The sequence below is a fragment of the Aotus nancymaae genome, unplaced genomic scaffold (assembly GCF_030222135.1).
Source record: "Aotus nancymaae isolate 86718 unplaced genomic scaffold, 86718_ANA_hifiasm-v0.15.2.pri h1tg000131l, whole genome shotgun sequence".
Lineage (NCBI taxonomy): Eukaryota > Metazoa > Chordata > Mammalia > Primates > Aotidae > Aotus > Aotus nancymaae.
This window is the reverse complement of record NW_026988546.1, coordinates 3,177,632-3,200,176: the sequence shown is the minus strand read 5'-3', so window position 1 is coordinate 3,200,176 and position 22,545 is coordinate 3,177,632. Positions and strand designations below refer to the sequence as shown.

Genomic DNA, 22,545 nt, shown 5'->3' with positions numbered 1-22,545 from the left:
TGTAGGTGTGTAGTGTTACTTTCAAGGCCTCTGTTCTGTTCCATTGGTCTGTATCTCTGTTTTGGTACCAGCACCGTGCTGTTTTGATTACTGTAGCCTTGTAGTATAGTTTGAAGTCAGGTAGCGTGATGCTTCCAGCTTTGTTCTTTTTGCTTGATTGTCTTGGCTATCTATGCAGGCTCTTTTTTTGGTTCCAAATGAAGTTTAAGGTGGTTTTTTCCAGTTCCGTGAAGAAGATTAGTGGTAGCTTGATGGGCATAGCATTAACTCTATAAATTACTTTGGGCAATATGGCCATTTTCACGATATTGATTCTTTTTAACCATGAGCATGGAATGTTTTCCCATTTATTTGTGTCCTCTTATTTCCTTGAGCAGTGGATTGTAGTTCTCCTTGAAGAGGTCCTTCATATCCCTTGTTAGTTGTATTCCTAGGCGTTTTGTTCTCTTTGTGGCAGTTGTGAATGGGAGTTCACTCATGATTTGGCTCTCTGTTTCTCTGTTATTGATGTATAGGAATGCTTGTGATTTTTGCACACTGATTTTGTATCCTGAGACTTTGCTGAAGTTGCTTATCAGCTTCAGGAGATTTTGAGCTGAGACGATGGGGTCTTCTAAATATACAATCATGTCATCTGCAAATAGGGACAATTTGACTTCCTCTTTTCCTAATTGAATACCCTTTATTTCTTTTTCTTGCCTGATTGCTCTGGCTAGAACTTCCAATACTGTGTTGAATAGGAATGGTGAGAGAGGGCACCCTTGTCTAGTGCCAGTTTTCAAAGGGAATGCTTCTAGTTTTTTCCCATTCAGTATGATAAGGCTGTGGGTTTGTCATAGATAGCTCTTATTATTTTGAGATATGTTCCATCGATACCTAGTTTATTGAGAGTTTTTAGCATAAAGCGTTGTTGAATTTTGTCAAAGGCCTTCTCTGCATCTATTGAGATAATCATGTGGTTTCTGTCTTTAGTTCTGTTTATGTAATGGATTACATTTATAGATTTGCATATATTGAACCAACCTTGCATCCCTGGGATGAAGCCTACTTGATGATGATGAATAAGCTTTTTGATGTGCTGTTGCATTTGGTTTGCCTGTATTTTATTGAAGATTTTTACATCAATGATCATCATGGATATTGGTCTGAAATTTTCTTTTTTAGTTGTGTCTCTGCCAGGTTTTGGTATCAGGATGATGTTGGTCTTATAAAATGAGTTAGGAATTCTTCCCTCTTTTTGTATTGTTTGGAATAGTTTCAGAAGGAATGGTACCAGCTCCTCTTTGTATGTCTGGTAGAATTTGGCTGTGAACCCCTCTGGACCTTGACTTTTTTTAGTTGGTAGGCTATTAATTGCTGCCTCAACTTCAGACCTTGTTATTGGTCTCTTCAGGGATTCAGCTTCTTCCTGGTTTAGACTTGGAAGGGTGTACGTTTCCAGGAATTTATCCACTTCTTCTAGATTTACTGGTTTATGTTGCATAGAGTTGTTTGTAATAATCTCTGATGTTAGTTTGTATTTCTGTGGAATCGGTAATGATATCCCCTTTATCATTTTTATTGCATCTATTCTATTCTTTCTTTTTTTTTTTTTTTTGTTAGTCTGGCTATCGGGCTATTTTGTTGATATTTTCAAAAAAACAGCTTTGATTTATTTTAATGATTTTTTGAAGGGTTTTTTGTGTCTCTATCTCCTTCAGCTGTGTGCTGATCTTAGTTATTTCTTGTCTTCTGCTAGCTTTTGAATTTGTTTGATCTTGCTCCTCATTCTTTTAATTTTGATGATAAGGTGTCAGTTTTAGATCTTTCCTGACTTCTCATGAGGACATTTAGTGCTATATATTTTCCTCTAGACACTGCTTTAAATGTGTCCCCGAGATTCTGGTATGTTGTGTCTTCATTCTTGTTGTTTTTGAAGAACATCTTTATTTCTGCCGTCCTTTCATTATTTATCCAGTAGTCATCCCGAAGCAGGTTGTTCAGTTTCCATATAGTTGTGCGGTTTTGAGTGAGTTTCTTAATCCTGAGTTCTAATTTGATTGTACTGTGGTCTGGGAGACTGGTTGTTAGATTTCCTTTCTTTTGCATTTGCTGAGGAGTGATTTCCTTCTAATTATGTGATCAATTTTAGAGTAAGTGCAATGTGTTACTGAGAAGAATGTATATTCTGTGGATTTGGGGTGGAGAGTTCTGTAGATGTCTATTAGGTCTGTTTGGTCCAGATCTGAGTTCACGTCCTGGATAGCCTTGTTAATTTTCTGTCTCTTTGATCTGTCTTATATTGACAGTGGGATGTTAAAGTCTCCCACTATTATTGTGCTGGAGTCTAAGTCTCTTTGTAGGTCATTATGAACTTGCTTTATGTATCTGGGTGCTCCTGTATTGGGTGCATATATATTTTGGATAGTTAGCTCTTCTTGTGGCATTGATCCCTTTATCATTATGCAATGCCCTCCTGTGTCTGTTTTGATCTTTGTTGGTTTAAAGACCGTTTTAACAGAGACTAGGATTGCAACTCCTGCTTTTTTTTTTTTGCTCTTCATTCGCTTAGCAAATCTTCCTTCATTCCTTTATTTTGAGTCTATGTGTGTCTTTGGACATGACATGGGTCTCCTGAATACAGCACACTGATGGGTCTTCATTTTTTATCCTATTTGTCAGTCTGTTTCTTCTGATTGGGGCATTTAGCCCTTTTACATTTATAGATAATATTGTTATGTGTGAATTTGATCCTGCCATTTTGATACTACCTGCTTGTTTTGTCCGTTAGTTGACACAGTTTCTTCATCGTGTTGATGGTCTTTACCACTTGCTGCATATTTGCAGTGGCTGGTACAGGTTGTTTTTTTCCATGTTTTGTGCTTCTTTCAGGAGCTCAGTAGCCCTTGTAAGGCAGTCCTGGTGGTGACGAAATCTCTCAGCAATTGCTTGTCCATAAAGGATTTTATTTTTCCTTGGCTTATGAAGCTTAGTTTTGCTGGATATGAAATTCTAGGTTGAAAGTTCTTTTCTTTAAGGATGTTGAATATTGGCCCCCTCTCTCTTCTGGCTTGTAGGGTTTCTGCCGAGAGATCTGCTATGAGTCTGATGGGCTTCCCTTTGTGGGTAACCCGAACTTTCTCTCTGGCTGCCCTTAGTATTTTTTCGTCTGTTTCAATCCTGGTGAATCTGATGATTATGTGTCTTGGTGTTGCTCTTCCTGAGGAGCATCTCTGGTTTTCTCTGTATTTCCTGGATTTGAATATTGGCCTGCCTTGCTAGGTTGTGGAAGTTCTCCTGGATAATATCCTGAAGAATATTTTCCAGCTTGGATTCATTCTTTCTGTCACATTCAGGTACACCAGTCAAACATAGATTAGGTCTTTTCACATAATCCCATATTTCTTGGAGGCTTTGTTCATTTCTTTTCTCTGTTTTTTCTCCAGTCTTGCCTTCTCGTTTTATTTCATTGAGTTGATCTTCAATCTCTGACATCCTTTCGTCTGCTTGACTGATTGGCTATTGAAACTTGTGTATGCCTCACAAAGTTCTTGTGCTGTTTTTTTCAGCTTCATCAGTCATTTATGTTGTTCTCTAAGCTGGTTATTCTAGTTAGCATTTCATTTAACCTTTTTTCAAGGTTCTTAGATTTCTTGGCATTGGGTTAGAACATGTTCCTTTAGCTCAGAGAAGTTTGTTATTACCCACCTTCTGAAGCCTGCTTCTGTCAATTAGTCAAACTCATTCGCCATCCAGTTTTGTTCCCTTGCTGGTGAGGAGTTGTGAACCCTTGGAGGAGGAGAGACATTCTGGTTTTTGGTGTTTTCATCCTTTTTGCGCTGGTTTCTTCCCATCTTCGTGGATTTATCTACTTTTGATATTTGAAGTTGGTGATTTTTGGATGGGGTCTCTGAGTGGACTTCCTTTTTGTTGATGTTGAGACTATTTCTTTCTGTTTTTTTTGTTTTTTTTTTTTAAGTTCTAACCAGCTTCTTTGCTGCAGTACTGCTGGAGGTCCATTCCAGACCCTGCTTGCCTGGGAATCACCTGCGGGGGTTGCAGAACAGCAAGGATTGCTGTCTTTTCCTTCCTGTGGTAGCTTCATCCCAGAAAAGTTATCTGCTAGATGTCAGCCAGAGCTCTCCCGTATGGGGTGACTCTTTGGATATACAGGGATCAGGGAGCCTCTTGAGGAGGCAGTCTGTCCCTTGTTAGAGCTCAAGTGTTGTGCTGGGAGCTCTGTTTCTACCTTCAGAGCTGCTGGGCAGGGATGTTTAATTAAGTCTGTTGCAGCGGAACTCAAAATGACTCCTTTTCCCAGGTGCTCTGTTCCAGGAAGCTGTGGCTTTATTTTTAAGTCCCTGATGGGCTGCTGCCTTTTTCAGAGATTCCCCCTCCAGCAAGGAGAGAGTCTAGTCACAGTCTGCCTGCAGAGGTGTTGTTGAGCTGCTGCGGACTCCCCCCAGCTGCTGTGTAAACTTCTTTGTGCTTTTGTTTACATAGGTAAGGTTAGAGCTGCCTCAGTAATGGTGGACACCCCTCCCCACACCGAGCTAGACTGTCCAGGGTCCAGCTCAAACTGCTATGCTGGCTGCGAAAATTTCAAGCCAGTGGGTTTCAGTTTGCTGGTTTCCGTGGGGGTGGGACCCACGGGGCCACATCTCCTGGCTCCCTGCCTTCAGCCCCCTTTCTCTTAGAGGTATGGGCAATTTTGTCTTGCAGGCACTCTAGGTGCCAGTCAAAACTGCTGCTCAGGTTTGTGCTGGGAACTCACAGCACTGGCTGAATTGGCTGCTCAGATTTGACTTGGAAACTCATGGTGCCTATCGGTATGCAGGGATCTCCTGGTCTGTGGGCTGCAAAGGTGTGGGAGCAGTACAGCATCTGAACCGGATCTCTGGAGTGGCTGGAAATGTCCCTGATGGCCTCCATTGGGTAGGAAGGAGGGCCCTCCAGCCCATTGCACTTCCCGGGTGAGGCAGCGCCCCACTCTGCCTCAGTTTGCCCTCCTTGGGCTACACCCACTCTCCAACCAGTCCCATTGAGATGAACTTGGTACCTCAGTTGGAGATGTGGAAATCACTTGCCTTCTGCATCGCTCTCGCTGGGAACTGCGCTCTGGAGCTGTTCCTATTGAGCCATCTTGGCGGAAGTCCTCTTTTTTGTATTTTTATTAGAGACAGGGTTTTATCATGTTGGCCAGGATGGCCTCGATCTCTTGACCTTGTGATCTACCTGCCTTGGCCTCCCAAAGTGCTGGGATTACAGGTGTGAGCCACCTTGCGCAGCCTACATGTTATTTCTTAAATATTCTATTAATGTAACAAGACTCCTGTAACGTGTAATAAAACAATTCAATAAATGATCAGAATGAGAATGTTACTGAAGGCATTGTTAGAGTAATTTGAAATTTGAGTCCAATTGATGAACTCTAGGAGTGTATGTATTTTTATGCAGTAGCCTCTCATTTAAATTCTTAAAGGATAAATTCAAATCAGTGGAAAGTCAAATAATGCAACTTTTTTTGTTGTTGTTGAGACAGAATTTCCCTCTGTTACTCAGGCTGGAGTGCAGTGGCACGATCTCGGCTCACTGCAACCTCTACCTCCTGAAGCGATTTCCTGCCTGAGTCTCATGAGTAGCTGGGATTACAGGCACCCGCCACCATGCCCAGCTAATTTTCATATTTTAAGGAGAGACAGGGTTTCACCATGTTGTCCAGGCTGGTCTCGGACTCCTGACCTGAATTAATCTGCTGGTCTTGGCCTCCCAGAGTGCTGAGATTACAGGCGTGAGCCACCGTGCCTGGCCATAGTAATGCAGTATTTAAATACATGAGTTTATTACTTTAAGGATACAGTCTTCTCTAACTATGTTTTCTGGAACAGGTCCTTAGAACTACTTGAAATGCTAGATAAGAATGGTTTGTTTTTAACTTTTGAATTATTTACCTTCAAATGGATGCTGTTAAAGTATTTAAAGGATATTGAAAAGTAGCTTGAATATTTTAAACATTTTTCAATATACCTTTGTATTGTTAACTTCTTTAAAAAATTTTTTAACTTTTTTTTTAATGCTACTTCAGGTGGAATGAATAGTTACTTTTTTAAAGAATAATTATCCTTCATTTGCGTTTTAATCATAAATTGAGCTCAATATGTCTTAATTATAAAAAGTATCAAAATTGGGCAAGGCATGGTGGCTTATGCCTGTAATCCCAGCACTTTGGCAGGCCGCCCAGGCAGGTGGATCGCTTGAGGTCAGGAGTTCAAGACCAGCCTAGTGAACATGACAAAACCCAATCTCTACTAAAATACAAAAAAATAGCTGGGCATAGTGTCATACACCTGTAATCCTAAGTACTTGGGAGGCTGAGACGCAAGAATAAAGAGGCAGAAGTTGCAGTGAGCCGTGATTGTGTCACACTCCAGCCTGGGTAAAAGAGTGAGACTCTGTCTCAAAAAAAAAAAATTATCAAAATTGAAGAATTTTATGTCTTCCTTGTTTTTGTCTTCAAATTAAAAATTAACTGCACTCCTTTCCAGACTGGGAAACTAAGCCTTGTTTAGAAGTCATCACTTTTAAAGGGTCATTAGGGTTTATCTTCTAGGGAGAGTAAGTACTATATCAGGGTGAATTCTCTGCTATCAAAAGGGAGACTTTGGGGAATGGAAAACATCTAAAATAAAAGAGCTAGGATTTACCTAAAACTGTATTAAATTTACAGGTGGAATTTTGCCCAGCTTAGCAGAGTATTTAGAAATAGATATCTATAAATAGTGTGGAATGTTGGGTGTATTTGAGGATTGGAAAGCTATTCGGTAAAAAAGAGGTAAGCAGCAGTCTTGGAGTTGAGATACCATTGCTGATACAGGGAAAACATAGGAAACTTTATAAAGAGAGAACAAAATGGAAATAAGGCCTTTGGGATGCCACGAAATGAGGAAATCACCAACCTCAGTGAATGGCCCAAAGTAGAATAGGGAATAGAATAGAAAGATGCATAACCAACACTGGGGATATGAACTCCAATGAGTGTTGTCATCATCCTAAGAATGCATTTTAGGTTTATATTTATGGGGGAGAGATTCCTTGCCTATTTGTGAGGTAGCACTTGAAATGAGATTTCTAGTTTGGTTGCTGAGAAAAGAATGGGTTTTTAGTGTTTGAGATTGTATTCTAGATATGCAGACGTAGAGTTTGAGGCTAACAGTACTGTTAGTTTGTCTGGAATTGGGATAGTATTAAATGTATTCACTGGGAGTTACTTACTTTTAGTCTTACTTTTAAAGGTCAGCAGTAACTTCCATCATTTACTTCATTAAAATGTTTTCATTATTAACTATTGGCTATTGCTATGTAATAAATTACTTCAAAACCTTAATGGCTTCAAACAACAAATATTAATATCTCACAGGCTCTTGGATAGGGAATTCAAGAGTGGCCTAGTTGGGTTGTTCTGGTTCACTGTTTCTCAGGAAATTGTAATCAAGATAATGGCCAGGGCTGGTGGCTTACTCCTGTAATTCCAGTACTTTGGAAGGCTGAGGTGGGCAGATCACTTCAGGTCAGGAGTTCAAGACCAGTCTGGCCAATATGATGAAACCCTGTCTCTACTAAAAATACAAAAAATTAGCCGGGCATGGTGGAGGGCACCTGTAATCCCAGCTATCTGGGAGGCTGAGGCAGGATAATTGCTTGAGTGAGCAGAGATCACACCACTGTACTCCAGCCTGGGTGACAAAGTGAGACTCAGTCTCAGAAAACAAAAAAGATAATGGCCACAGCATGGCTCGACTGCTACTGGAGGATTTACTTCTGAGATGGCTCACTCAGATGGCTTTTGACTATTGGAAGCAGGCCTGTTCCTTGCCAGGTAGATCTCTTTCTAGGATTGCTCCATGTATTCTTTGTGGAAGCTTGTTCTCCCTCCACCTTCCCCTCTCTCCCAGCCAACAATCCAAGAGATAATAAGGAGGATCTGCAGTGCTTAGTATGACCCAGTCTCAAAAGTTATATCTCATCAGTTCCTCCATATTCTTATCTTTAAAAGTGAGTCAATAAGTATAACCCACACTCTAGGGGAGGGAAATTAAGCTCCAGCTTTTGAAGGAAGGAGTATTAGAATTTGTGGACATACATTAAAACCACCTCAACTCCATATGCCTCTGTTTATTCTCTCATCTTGAGTTATCATTTATGCATTACTACAGTGTTTGCCAGATAATTGAACGTGATATTTTGAAATGTGAAGCAGAATTACAATTTTACCATTATCATTGGACTGAATCTCTGATAGTCCTTAATATTGTTACTTTTGTATGTGATTCAATAAAAAATATTTCAGAGCCTGCTGTGTGGAAGACATTGTGTAAAGTCTCTTTTTGTCCCCCACTCCCATCCCCCCCATTTTCTGCACACACTCCCTATGTTTCTCCCTTTCTTTATTTTTCTCTGTAGCACTTTGCTGTTGCTTTCTCCTTTCCTCACTATGTTCCAGCCATGCCAGTCTCCATACATAGAACCTACCAGGCATTCTTTTGCCTTAGGACCTTTGTTATAGCTGCGACTTTTGCCCGCAGTGGTGTTCTCCCAAATTTTCACGTTTGACTTCCTTTCCTCTGAAGTTTTTGGTCAAAGGTCACCTTTCAATGAGGACTTCTTGACCACCCTATGTAAAATTCCAACCTGCTCCTACATAAATATTCCCAGTATCCTTAACTCTGCTCTTCTTTTTCTAGCATACTATATAGTTTATTTGTTAGGTTTATTATTGTTTATTCTAGCTGGAATGTAAGATTCCCCAAAGGCAGAAATCTTTGTCTGCTTTGTTTACTTACCTCAAGTGCCTAGAACGTGAGTGCTTGTTATATTATTTTTTGAGGGGTGTAATCACTAACATATATTTAGACTATTATCTTTTTTTTTTTTTTTTTTTTAGCTAGAATGTAAACTCCATGAGGGCAGAGATTTTTGTCTATTTTATTCATTGCTTTACCCAGCACATAACACAATGTCAGGCGTGTAGTAGGCATTCATTAATTGTTAAGTAAATGAAAACACTGGGTTAGCAGTTTTTCATTTGGGCCACTTATTTTGTTTTTCATAGTGGAATCAACATTTTTTTTATCTTTGTAAAATTGATACATGTTTATTATGTAAAATTTTAGTCCATATAGAAAAGTAAATGAAGAAAATAACATCTACCCTAATCATACCTTGTTATACCTAGACATAATCTTCAGTTTATGTATTATTGGTTATGTTTATATGTAGGATGTCTGTGTATAAATTTATTTTTTATGAGAATGTGTCTGTTTTGCAGACTGAATTTTTATGCTTAATGTGGAAATCTTAACACATTCAAAATAGAACCATGTCTTTTTAGTGTCTACTTAGCAGTATATATTAAAACATTGAAAATTGTCTATTCAGAACTATGAAGTTATCCAAACTGTACATAAGTTATATTCTATTCCTAAGTATTTTACTTATGAGAAAAATATTCCAAATAATAGCACCCCTTAATATTTCGTAAACTTAAAATATGACTGCCAGAAAAATCGTGCAAGAGAACTTTGGTCTAAAGAACAAATGAAGTATAATAATTCTAGAAAATTCAAATTTAAGATGTAGGAGGCAAGATCAGGATGAAGTTTGGAATAATGAGGGAAAGGTTGATGAACTGCAAAATATATTAAGTGAATATGCTATTGGCAAAGAAATTTACTGCTTTGAATAAAAACGTAGTCATTGTCCTATAGAACATATAATGTAGTCATATGCTAAATATATGACTATAGGTAGCTATCCTATAAAACTGGGTATGTTCACTGTCATAAGTTGATACAAAAAGTATTTTTTGGCCTTAATTGAACTGAGCTATTAAATGAGTTCAGAAGAGGAAGCAATGTTTTCTGAATGGGATAATTTGGGTCAACTTATATTAGTCTAGTCATTCTTTTATTGCTTTCATATTATCTTCAGAGTTATAATTAGTATTAATGTTTTGTTCCAGTTTATGGGGAATAATTTCGTAAAACATTATCAATTAACATTTTATACAAAACATTGGGTAATTTAAGGGAATTGCTATTATTTCATCCTGGGTAAATCATATTTTATCTTTTACCACTGAAGGTAGCTAAACATAAGAGATAGGTTATTTCTTCTTTAAAATATTCATCGTCTTCATGTTTTTATTTTGAATGGTTTCTTTTTTTATGTTCTTTTTCAATGAGTTTAAGCATCTTTAAATACTTTTTTTTTTTTACTTTTTCTTCAGATTGAACTCATTTGCCAGCAAAATAATATTATAGTATTGGAAGATACAATAAAAAGACTTAAATCTTTAAGTACATTTTTCATAAATATATGTTGAGGAATTATTTTTATTTGATCAGTAAAGCATAAAAAATTGTATCTTTTTGTGAGCAAAAAAATATGTTTGTTTTCTAATATCTGCACCAGCTGCTAGGGACACAGGAGAACCCCCATCTATAAGAGTGACTTTTTTTGCTTCTTTCATCACTATTTTTTTTTTCCTAGAGGCAGAGAACAACTTTTGGTTGGCTTTATTAATGTCCTTATCTGTTAATTGATTTAAAATGATGACTGAATAATTCTCAAAATATAAAGTATATTTGTTTACACATTAACTGTTATCCCCCTTAGTAATAAATATTTTTAAGCTATACATTTTGTTACATAATTCCAAACATTGTTTTATTTATGTAACAATGTGAAATGGAAAGTGCTCTGTTTGAACATTTTAATGTTATTTAAAATATTTAAAACCCTCTGTCTGTAAGTATATCTATAATTTTCTCCCAATAAAGTATTGTTAAGTAAATGTTGTCAAAGAAGTGTTTCTAAATATATTAAAGTTAATGGAAATTCATGGGAATGCTTACAAATATGGAATATCCAGCATTCAGTTAATTTATTCATTCATCAAACAATATTAGACAAAACTTTGATGCTATAACAGATGCTGTAATAATAGCATATGCTTTTCTAAAGCAAATCCATTCCATTTGTAGGATGTTTGCTAGGTCTGTGGACATTTCTGGCCTCTCTAAAATATCTTTACCATTTTTTCCTCCAAAATTATTGAGCAAATTTAAGGGTGGGTGCTTTTAGTTAAAATATAGCATATGCAGAAATGCTGGAAAAGAAAGATATCTTAAGTGCTTTTTAAAAATTATGGATATATAATTTTTTAAATGTTCTATTTTAAAAATACCAAATTAAATGTTTTTAAGGATCCTCTTTTCAATTTTACTTAGAAAATGATACTATAGTTTAGCTTGAAATAATGGCCTAATTTTTTCCTCCTTGGCAAGATAATTCTAGAGACTGAAAAAGCACAAAATAAATCTCCTTCTAGATTTGATTCCTTTGTCAAGACTTTGGAAGCAGACAGAGATTACTATAAGAGTGAAGCTCAAAATTTGAGAAAGATGATGAGAAGTAGGTCTAAAAGTCCGAGACGCCCGTCACCAACTGCCCGGGTAGGTTTTAGAAACTTACAAATATTTTGGAGTTTGTTGCTCAGACAGTAGCTTTTATTCTTTGTTTTACCTAATCTGGAAATAATTTGTTTTGATTTGGTGTGAACTGCTATATCAAAGGGGTTGAGGGACAGAGATCTCTTTGATGGCACAGTAGACTACTGATATTGGTTCTTTATCTTCAGCATAAGTAGTGCTTGGGAGGTAATCAGACAAATTTGGAATGAAACTGTTTTAAAAAGATGTGGTTTTTAAGCTTATTTTTTTATAATTTCCCTTCATTATATAGTCTTGTTTTCTTAAGTAGAAATTGTGCATTGCCATCAGTGTACCTTTCTATATCAGCACCTTTCTATTAATACTATATATCAAAGAAGAATTTCAAATTCCTTACATAATTGTAGGGTGCAAACTGTGATGTAGAACTTTTGAAGACAACAACAAGAGATCGTGAAGAGCTTAAATGTGTGCTGGAAAAATATGAGCGCCATTTGGCAGAAATTCAGGGTAATGTCAAGCTTCTTAGGTCTGAGAGAGACAAGACCTTCCTTCTTTATGAACAGGTAACCTTATAATAAACAAATTATGTAAGTAATAACATTGAATTCTAGAGGTACGTAATTCTTCTTTGAGATCTATGAGAGTGCTTAAACCTGCCAATCAAATTAGTCTAACATTTGGGAATTACATATGTTTTTAAGATATTCTTAATGAAATGTAATACATTTCCAATACAGGAGGTATGTGAGTACACACATTCGTTGTCCCCATAACCAAAAAAAATCACACATGTATAAGAATAGTCTTATTTTTGGAATAAGATATGGAGAAAGCATTACATGATAGGGTGTGGTGAGTTCAAAAACTCACAACACCTTATCACTTTGGGAACTTAATTTTCAAGAATAAAATAAGTGTGTAGTTTATCTCTGCTTTCTAGCTTAAAATTTTATAGATTTTATTAATCAAATAGCTTCTTTACCTAACAAGTATTAAATCCTATAAATCACCCATATAACTTCTTTTAAAAGTATCACAAGTTTTTAACGAATTATAGCTACTATGTACAGGGTTCTAGGCTTACTACTCTAACGAATAGAAAAATGATAAGATGCTGACCATGTTTTTCTATAAATTTACAGTCTAGTTGGGAAGATAAAGTATATTGTATTTATTGATTTTTATTACTAAAGTGGTCTAGAATATATTGTAAGAAAACAAAAGAAGTGGGCATTTTTAGATATGGTGATCAAGGAAATCTTTGTTAGAAGGTAAGAAGTTTGAGCCCTGAAAAACCAATGAAGTTTCTATTATCCTGAAAGGGGCTAAAAGGAACATTCCATACTAAAGGAATGGTATGAGGCAAAGGATAAAGGCAGGAAAATCAGCAGATAAATAAATTGGTTTAAGACTAGAATAGAGGGTATGTGTCAGTGGAGTAGGAGAGAGCTAAGACTTCAAAGATAGATTGCACTAGAGCAGGAATCAATATACTTTTTCTGTAACACCCAGACAAAAAATATCTTCTGCTTTGCCGGCCATGTGGTCTCTGTTGTGACTGTTCAGCGTGATTGTTGTAGGATGAAAGCAGCTTTGGATAACACGTGAATGAATAACTTTGACTATATTACAATAAAACCTTATGGATACTGAAAATTTGAATTTTACATTATTTTTACTTGTTATAAAATATTCTTTTGATATTTTCCCCAGCCATTTAAAAATGCAAAAATATTTCTCCACTTAGAAACCTACAAAGTCAGGAGGCAGGTTAGAGATGGCCTGTGAGTTATACGTAGTTTGCCGACTTCTGGACTAAATGATAGAGCCTATTCTGTGGGCCTTATATGGAGTTTATATTTTGCTTTATAAGCAGCAATCTTTTTTTTTTTAAAGGCAGGCGAAATATGACCAAAGTAGCAATTTTTACAATTTTAACCTTGTGGCAATTTTTTATTTCTCACATAATCTTTCTATATTATCTTTTTATATAACAATTTCTCCTTTGAGAGAATTGGAGAAGAATGAGACCATGGACTCCTCCTTAGAAGGCTGTTACAGTAGTGTACATATAAGGCATTAAGGAACTAAGCAAGGGTGCTTTCAATGGAAATAAATATAGGGACAGATGCAAAAGACACTGTGAAGGAAGATTTGACATGATTTGATTTTAGGAAGAAGGAGGATTGAATGGCAATGACTAAAATTCTGCCTTGAACGACTCAGCATTGTGGTAATAAAAGGAGAAATAGAGTCATTTGTGGTTTGAAGGAGGAGATGTGAGTTTGTTTTCAGACAGATAGAGTAAGATGATGGTAGCACATTCAGGTGATAATTGCCATCAGGCAGTAAGAAATGTGGGACTGGAATAGAGGCAAGAATTAAATAGGTGGCTTTGGAAGTCATCAGCTTAGAGGTGAGTTTTGAGCATTCAGAGTGGATGAAGTCTCTGAATGAGAAAGCTGTATATAGAAGAGCAGAAAAGTCAATATATAATATTCAAAAGGCAGAGGGAACCTTTGAAAGAGACAAAGATGACAGAGAGCTAGGGAGGAATAGTGTCGTAAGGGAGGAAGGAATCTCGAGAAGAAGGATGTTGAAAATAGCAATAGATACCACTGAAATCTCAAGGAGAACAGGAACTGAAAAAAGGCCATTATATTTGGTTAGGTCTTTAGTTGAAATTCCACAGAGGGTGGGAGGGTGGGAGCCAGGTTATTCTGGGATGATAGAGTAGATGGTAAGGAACTACTGGCAACAGTTACAGACCATGGGACTTTTTTTTAAATGTGTCAAAGGAAGAAGAGACATAGGATGGTAAATGGGTGAGCAGGTCAAGTGACAGGTTTTCAAGATAAGGGAGCCCTGTACATGACAGAAGTCAGGGGAGAAAGTGCCAGTGGAGAAGGTGCTATTCAAGATGAGAATAAATAATTATAATTGAGTCAGGGAGATCGTAGAAGACATTTTAGAAGATGAGGCTTGGGGTTCTGATGAAGGCTTAGCTATGTAAATTGAGAAGTAATGTATTTTCCTCTGAGGCTTGGAGACTATCTGAATAGATAGTGATCAAAATCAAGAGGAAGGAAGATAAGGAGACGTGTGCAGCAAACTAGGATATTAAATAATGTGCAGGTGTGGAATAGATTTGGGACCCAAGGGTAGTTGAACAGATGTGCAGAGAGTATGTTGGGTTATCAGTAAGGATTGGAGGGCCTTTCTGTCAGGATAAAAGTAATCAAGACATAGAAATGGCATATACATTTATATTTAGAAAGACTGAAACACTATGATAATATTCATTAAACCAGTAGTCTGCCTAAATTGTGCTGAATTTAAATTTATACCACCAAATGAATAAATAGAGTATACCAAATATATTTCTTGGCGAAACATTCTCTGTTGCAATGACTTCCTCCAAATTAATTTTAGTTTAAACTTTTGGCAAAGATATTGTAACATGAACTTCTATTTAAATAAATCCATTTTCATTTATTTGTATAAACTCACTTTAAAATAAAAGTTACACCATTACCCTGCTGCATGCATGTTGATGTAGGTTTGCCGTTTTACTGGCTAGATATAAGATAGCTATATTTATGTTTTCTAAAGCTTGTTAAACCAAATTCTGTGATTTAAATAATAGGCACAGGAAGAAATTGCCCGACTTCGACGAGAAATGATGAAAAGCTGGAAGAGTTCTAAATCAACAACAGTACATGCTATTCTTTGGCAAATGGAGACTGAAAGAAATGTAACCTTCACTGATTTACGAAGAATGACCACCGAACGAGATAGTCTAAGGGAAAGGCTAAAGGTTGGAAAGGATTTTATTTATGTGAACATTATGTGAAACACAAATGCAGGGATATTGAATTCACTTTATTTTTGCTTTTTAAACAGATTGCTCAAGAGACAGCATTTAATGAGAAGGCTCACCTGGAACAAAGGATAGAGGAGCTGGAGTGTACAGTTCATAATGTAAAAGAAAAAAACAAAACTCTTCTGGCTATAAACACTCAATGACTTTCCCCTTTCCCCTTTTTCTGTGTTCAGAGAAGTTTTTTTATTTTTCTAAGATAGTGTTTATAGTCCTAAAATACTTAAGGTATTTTATGGTGTAAATTGTCATTTTTTAACTTGCTTATTTCCTTCTAAAAATGTGAGTAAATTTTTTGTTGTTGTTAGGTTGCAAAGTATGTACTTAAAAAAGATCATTAGGAATTAATTTTCAGGGATCTTAGCAACTTTCTCATCTCTATATTTTGTTGAAGATAATATTGCCAGATATAAAGAAAATGGAGTTTTCTACCTAAAGAATGGATAAGGTAGAGAAAATTATGATGAAGTAAAAATTCTAAGCAAAATATGTTTAAACTAAGTTTAAATGTGAAACATCACATTTTTCCTAAAGATTTGATATGCTATGAATATGTATTGATGATACTGTCACTATATAAACATAATTAAGGGAATTTAACTTTCTATTACCAAATAGAATATATTTATAAATTAATCATTCATTATATTTATAATGAATAAAAAGCACTAGACAGGGACTGGACCTGGTGGCTCACGTCTGTAATCCCAGCACTTAGGGAAAGCTGGGGCAGGTGGATCACCTAAGGTCAAGAGTTTGAAACCAGCCTGACTGTGATGAAACCCTGTCTTTACTAAAAATATGAAAATTAGCCGAGCCTAGTGGCATGTGCCTGTAGTCCCAGCTACTTGGGAGGCTGAGACAGGAGAATTGCTTGAACCTGGGAGGTGGAGGTTGCAGTGGGCCAAGATTGCGCCACTGCACTCCAACCTGGGTGAGAGAGCAAGACTCCGTTTCAAAAAAAAAAAAAAAATACTAGACAAGAGAAAACATTTTTTATTTTTATAATCCTACATGATATGTACAATTATGTAATCCTACACAATTTATTAATGTTGGGCAAAAAAATCCTTTTGCAAATAGGATATGTATACTATTTGCAAATTGAACTATATACTATATATATACTATATATTATATATATATAGTATATAGAAAGGCCATAATATATATAGTATATATATTATATACTATATATATACTATATATTATATACAAATTGAACCAGACTGAAAAATATAGATTGATATACTGTGATAAGCTTTATAGAAAAGCTTTGCAGTGGCTTCTTCTTGGTCCTACTTCACAGCACCTTATCCATAAAACCTACAGCAGTCAGGTCTAACCTGATCATCTCATCACATCAATCTTGCCATAAACCAGTTTTGTACAGAGGGAGTATGTCCCTTTAGGAAGATCACTAAGGCGTTTTTAGTGATGTCAGTAACCTTGTCATTCTACTTGTATAGCTTGATGATGAACGTATGGAGCAAATGTCAAATATGACTTTGATGAAGGAAACCATAAGCACCGTGGAAAAAGAAAGAAAATCACTAGCAAGAAAGGCAATGGATACTGAAAGTGAACTTGGCAGACAAAAAGCAGAGAATAACTCTTTGAGGTAAACTAAATTACCTTTAAACAACCAACAGTTTATTATAACTATAGCTCTGCTTCTTATAGTGTATTTTATAATGAAAATTATTTGTTAAGTTCAGTTTCTGAGAGGATTATTGAAAAGCAGTTGTAGGAACCTCAACATGCAGGGAACAGTTTTCCTGAGTTCAGTCACAGACTGGCAATGCTACACTTAACTAGGAATCACGCTTTTAGTAATCTTACCTTACATTTGCAAAAAAACTTCAACTTTTAACTGAAATAGCTTTTACAGAGCTCTTCTGGGTATGGAATATATTTAACTTTGATTTACTTTTATAACTTTAAATTCTATTCTGGGATATGAACAGTATAAGAAAACACAAAGCACAGGTTTGGCAGTTGCTTAGAAAAAGGGTGATTTTGAATATAATGAAAGGCCATAACAGAGAAATAGGAGCATGTGGTGGAACATCTGTTAATTGAATGCTTAGTACTATACTTAGGCTTTCCTATGTACTTATTTGGTGGCCAAAGATATCAGTTGAAGCAGCCTACAGCAGTAAGCTTGGGTGAATGAGTTTTTGAAGATCTCTGTGTTAGTGGTTTTACTTTTAGTATCTGTTGATGTGAGAAACAGAGGTTCTACAGATTCAGTAAGGTTGAATTTCATTACATCTATGAACATTGAAAAATAATAATAGCTTAATACCTAGATGATAGGTTGATCTGTGTGGCAAACCACCATGGCACATGTTTACCCATGTAACAAACCTGCACATCCTGCACTTGTACCCTAGAACTTAAAGAAAAAAGAAAAATGGGAGTTCACACTTATATTAATGCTGAGATTATGAGTGTGAACCACCAGTCCTGGCCTCTCTTAACAAATTTTTAAGTGTATAATCTGGTATTGTTAAGTGTAAGAACAGTGTTGTAAAGCAGATCTCTGGAGTTTTTTATGTTACATAACTGAACCTCTGTATCCTTTGAACAGCATTCCCTATTTCCCCCTCCATTCTGCCTCTGGCATCTACTATTTTACTTTGTTTCTGAATTTAACTATTTAGAGACATAAGTGAAGTATTGAGTAGTATTTGTCCTTCTCTGGTTGTGTTATTTCACTTAGCATAATGCCAGTGTTGGTCCATGGTAGCATATGACAGAATTTCTTCCTTTCTTGAGGATGAATAATATTTCATTGTATTTATATAACATTTTCTTTATATCTTCATGTGTTTGTAGACATTTGTTTCCATCTCGTGGCTATTATGAATAATGCTACAGTGAACATGGGAGTGCAGATCTCTCCTCTAGGTCCTGATTTCAATTCTTTTGGATAAATACCCAGCAGTGGGATTGCTGGATCATGTGATAATTCTGTTTTTAATTTTTCCAAAGTTTTTTTAGCTTGTCAAGGTAGAATTGATGAATAATAATTATATGTTTTCAAGATGTACATTATATTTTGATATATGTATATATAGTGAAATGATTACCACAAGCAAGCTAATTGTTATATCCATCACTTTACAGAGTTACTTTTTTTGTGTGATAATATTTAAAATAAAATCTAGTCTTAGAACATTTCAAGTGTACAGCACATTATTATTAACTGTACATCAGGTCTCTAGAACTTATTTCTCTTATAACTTCAAGTTTATATTCTTTTGCCAACCCATTTTTCCCTGACTTGTAGTAACCACCCTTCTACTATGTTTCTGTAAGTTTGACTTTTTAGATTCCACACATAAGTGGATATCATGCAGTATTTGTCTTTCCATGTCTGGCTTATTTCACTTCCTCCAGGTTCATCAATGTGTCACAGATGGCAATATTTCTTCTATTTTTATGACTGAATAATATTCAATTGTGTATATACTACAATATATTTATTCATTTATCCATTGACAGTTACAGGTTGCTTCCATATCTTGCCTGTTGTGAATAATGCTGCAATGAACATGAGAGTGCAGATATCTCTTTGAGATAGTGATTTTATTTCTTTTGCATATATACCCAGAAGTGGGGTTGCTAGATCATCTGGCAGTTATATTTTTGATTTTTTGAGGAACTTCCTTACCGTTCTCCATAATGACCGCACCAGTTTACATTCCTGCCAACATTGTGTAAAGGTTTCCTTTTTTGCCACATTCTTGTTAATATTTGTTCTCGTTTGTCTTTTTGATAATAGCTATCCTTAAAGGTATGTGGTGATATCTCATTGTGGTTTTGATTTTCATTTCCCTGGTGTTTAGTGATGTTGAACATCTTTTCATATACCTGTTAGCAGTTTGAATGTCTTCCTTGGAAAAATGTCTATTCAGGTCCTTTGCCCATTTTTTAATCAGATAATTTGTATTCATATTAAATTGTATAAATTCTTCATATATTTTTTATATTAACCTCTTATCAGAAATCCATTTTGCAAATATTTTCTTCCATTTGTGGGTCATCTTTTCATTTGCTGTTTCCATTGCTATGCAGAAACCTTTTAGTTTAATGTAGGCCTCCTTGTTTATCTTTGCTTTTGTTGCCTGTGCTTTTGGTATCATATACGAAAAAAATATTGCCAAAATCAGTGTCATCGAGCTTTCCTTCTGTTTTGTTTTTGGTGTTTCATAGTTTTAGGTCTTACATTTAATTTGTGAATCCATTTTGGATGGACTTCTGTGTGTATGGTATAAGTTAAGGATCTAATTATTATTTCTTCTGCTTTCTTCTACTTTTTATTTCTTCTTCTTCTTCCAGCTTTTCCAGCTGCATTTTTCCTAAAATTCAAAAGATACCACATACCAAGTGTTGGTGAGACTATGTAACTATTGAAACACTAATGCATTGCTGGTGCAAAACTATGCTGTTTTGATTATTTTAGCTTTGTTTATAAAATTTGAAATCAGGAAGCGTGATGTCTGTAGCCTTGTTCTTTTTGCCCAAGATTGTTTTTGCTATATGGAATCTTTTGTGGTTCCATATGAATTAATGCTTTTTTTCTATTTCTGTGAAAAATTCCATTGGAATTTTAATGGAAATTACACTGAATTTGTAGATTGCTTTGGGTAGTTTGTACATTTTAACAATACTGATTCGTCTGATTAAAGAATGGGATGCCTTTCTATTAATTTGTGTCTTCAGTTTCTTTCATCAATAGTTTATATCATTTTCAGTGTCTAGATCTTTTACCTTTTAGGTTAAATTCCTAGGTATTTTGTTCTTTTTGATTCTGTAATAAATGGGATTTTTTCTTAATTTCTTTTTCATATAGTTTGCTTTTATTGTATAGAAATGTGACTGATTTCTGTATGTCAGTTTTGTATTTTGAAACTTTATTGAATTTCTTAGTTGTATAATATTTTGGTGTAGCCTTTAGAGTTGTCTATGTATAAGAGCATATCACCTGCCAGCAGAGACAATTTTACTTCTTTTTTTTTTTTTTTTTTTTTAATTAGGATGCCTTTTATTTCTTTTTCTTGCCTAAGTGCTCTTGCTAGGACTTCCAGTACTATGTTGAATAAAAATTATTAGAGTGGACATCCTTGTCTTTTTCCTGATCTTAGAGGAAAAGATTTTAGCTTTTCACTATTGTGTTCCCTATGGGCTTGTGATATATGGCATTTATTTTTGCTCTGATTTTTGTTATTTCCTTCTACTAACTTTCGGTTTAGTTTGACCTTCTTTACTAGTTCCTTGGGGTGTAAAGTTAGGTGATTTGAGGTCTTTTTCCTTTTTTAATATAGATGTTTATTAGTATAAACTTCCCTCTTAGGGCTGCTTTTGCTACATCCCATAAATTTACTGTGTTGTGTTTCCATTTCTGTTAGTATCAAGATATTTTTTAAGTTTTCTTTTTGATTTCTACTTTGACCCATTGAGTTTTCCAGATCATGTTGTTTAATTCCCACACATTTGTTAATTTCTAGTTTTTCTCATGTTACTGATTTCTAGTTTCATACCATTATGGTCAGAAACAATGCCTGATATGATTTCAGTATTCTTAAATTTGTTAAGACTTGTTTTGTGGTCTAGCTGTGATCTATCCAGGAGAATATTCTGTATGTGCTTGATTAGAATGTGTATTCTGCTGCTGTTGGATGGAATGTTCTGTATATGTTTATTAGGTCTAGGTGGTATAGTTCAAATCCATTGATTTTCTGCCTAAATCTATCCATTGTTAAAAATGGGGTATCGAAGTTTCCTGTTATTTATAGATGTCTATCTCTCCTTTCATACCTATTAATATTTTTGCTTTATATTACTTAGGTGCTCCAGTGTTGGATGTATGTGTGTTTACAATTATGTTCTCTTGATGAATTGACTCCTTTATCATTATATAATGATTTTTGTCTTATTTTACAGTTTTTTATTTAAAGTCTGTTTTGTTGGATATAGATATACCTAGCCTGCTCTCTTTTTTTTCCATTTGCATGTAATACCTTTTCTTATCCCTTCACTTTCAGTCTGTGTGACCTTACAGGTGAAGTGGGTCTCTTGTAGGCAGCATATTTTTGGGTCTTGTTTTTATCCATTCAGTCACTTTATGTCTTTTGATTGGAGAATTTATGCTATGGTAATTATTGACAGGTAAGGACTTACTATTGCCATTTGTTAATTGTTTCCTGGCTGTTTTGTAGATATCTTTTTTCCCTTTCTTTCTCTCTTGTTGCCTTCCTTTGTGATTTTATGATTTTCTATAGTGGTAGGTTTTGATTCCTTTATCTTTATCTTTTGTATATCTACTATAGGTTTTTGCTTTATGGTTACCATGAGGCCTTCTTATAATATCTTATACTTACAAAAGTCTATTTTAAGCTGTTAACAACTTAACTTCAATCACATAACACTACACTATTATTCCTCTTCCACTTTTAATGTTTTTGTGGGGGTTTTTCGAGGCAGGGTCTCACTTTCTCACCCAGGCTGGAGTGCACTCGTATGAATACAGCACCGTATTCAGTGCTCCTGGGTTTGACCTCCTGGGCTTAAGTGATTCTCTTGCCTCAGCCTCCCAAGTAGCTGTAACCAGAGGTGTACACCACCATGCTTGGCTAATTAAAAAACTTTTTTTTTTTTTTTTTTTGCAGAGTTGGGGTCTCATTATGTAGCCCAGGCTGGTCTCAAACTTCTGGCCACAGGGGATCCTCCCACTTCAGCCTCCGAAAGTGCTGGGATTACAGACATGAGCCACTGTGCCCAGACTTTTTATATTTCTTTGAAAATTTCCTTTTTATTTTTTTGATGTTGGGAATTCCGTATTTTTATATTGTGTATTCATCAACAAATTATTGTAGCTGTAGTTTTATACACACACACACACACACACACACACACACACACACACACAAAAGTTTGGTATTTTAACCTTTTTACTCAAGTTATAAGTGATTTGTACCACCATTACAGTATTAGAGCATTCTGAATTTATCTATATACTTATTTTTACCAGTGAGTTTAGATTTTCACATTATTAGCATTTTGTTTTAGTTCAAAGAATTCTCTTTAACATTTCTTATAAGGCTCATTTAGTGTGATGAACTATTTCAGAGTTTGCTTATCTGGGGAAAGTCTTTATTTCTCCCT

The 22,545-nt window shown here is 35.5% G+C and overlaps 1 protein-coding gene across 11 annotated transcripts in view; it reads left to right on the top strand.

Annotated features, from left to right (window-relative positions):
* Positions 1–22,545, top strand: part of TSGA10 (testis specific 10) — a 204,421-nt gene that overhangs the window by 78,050 nt on the left and 103,826 nt on the right. For 8 of the 11 annotated variants that reach the window (XM_064371406.1, XM_064371410.1, XM_064371411.1 and 5 more), the window contains 3 exons: positions 15,139–15,309; positions 15,396–15,473; positions 16,842–16,993. In XM_064371406.1, coding sequence (XP_064227476.1) covers positions 15,139–15,309; positions 15,396–15,473; positions 16,842–16,993 — 401 coding nt within the window. Of the gene's footprint in view, positions 1–1,428; positions 11,493–11,896; positions 12,056–15,138; positions 15,310–15,395; positions 15,474–16,841; positions 16,994–22,545 lie in introns of those variants that run through there. The other 3 variants (XM_012475841.2, XM_064371409.1, XM_064371413.1) reach the window with 2 other exon arrangements.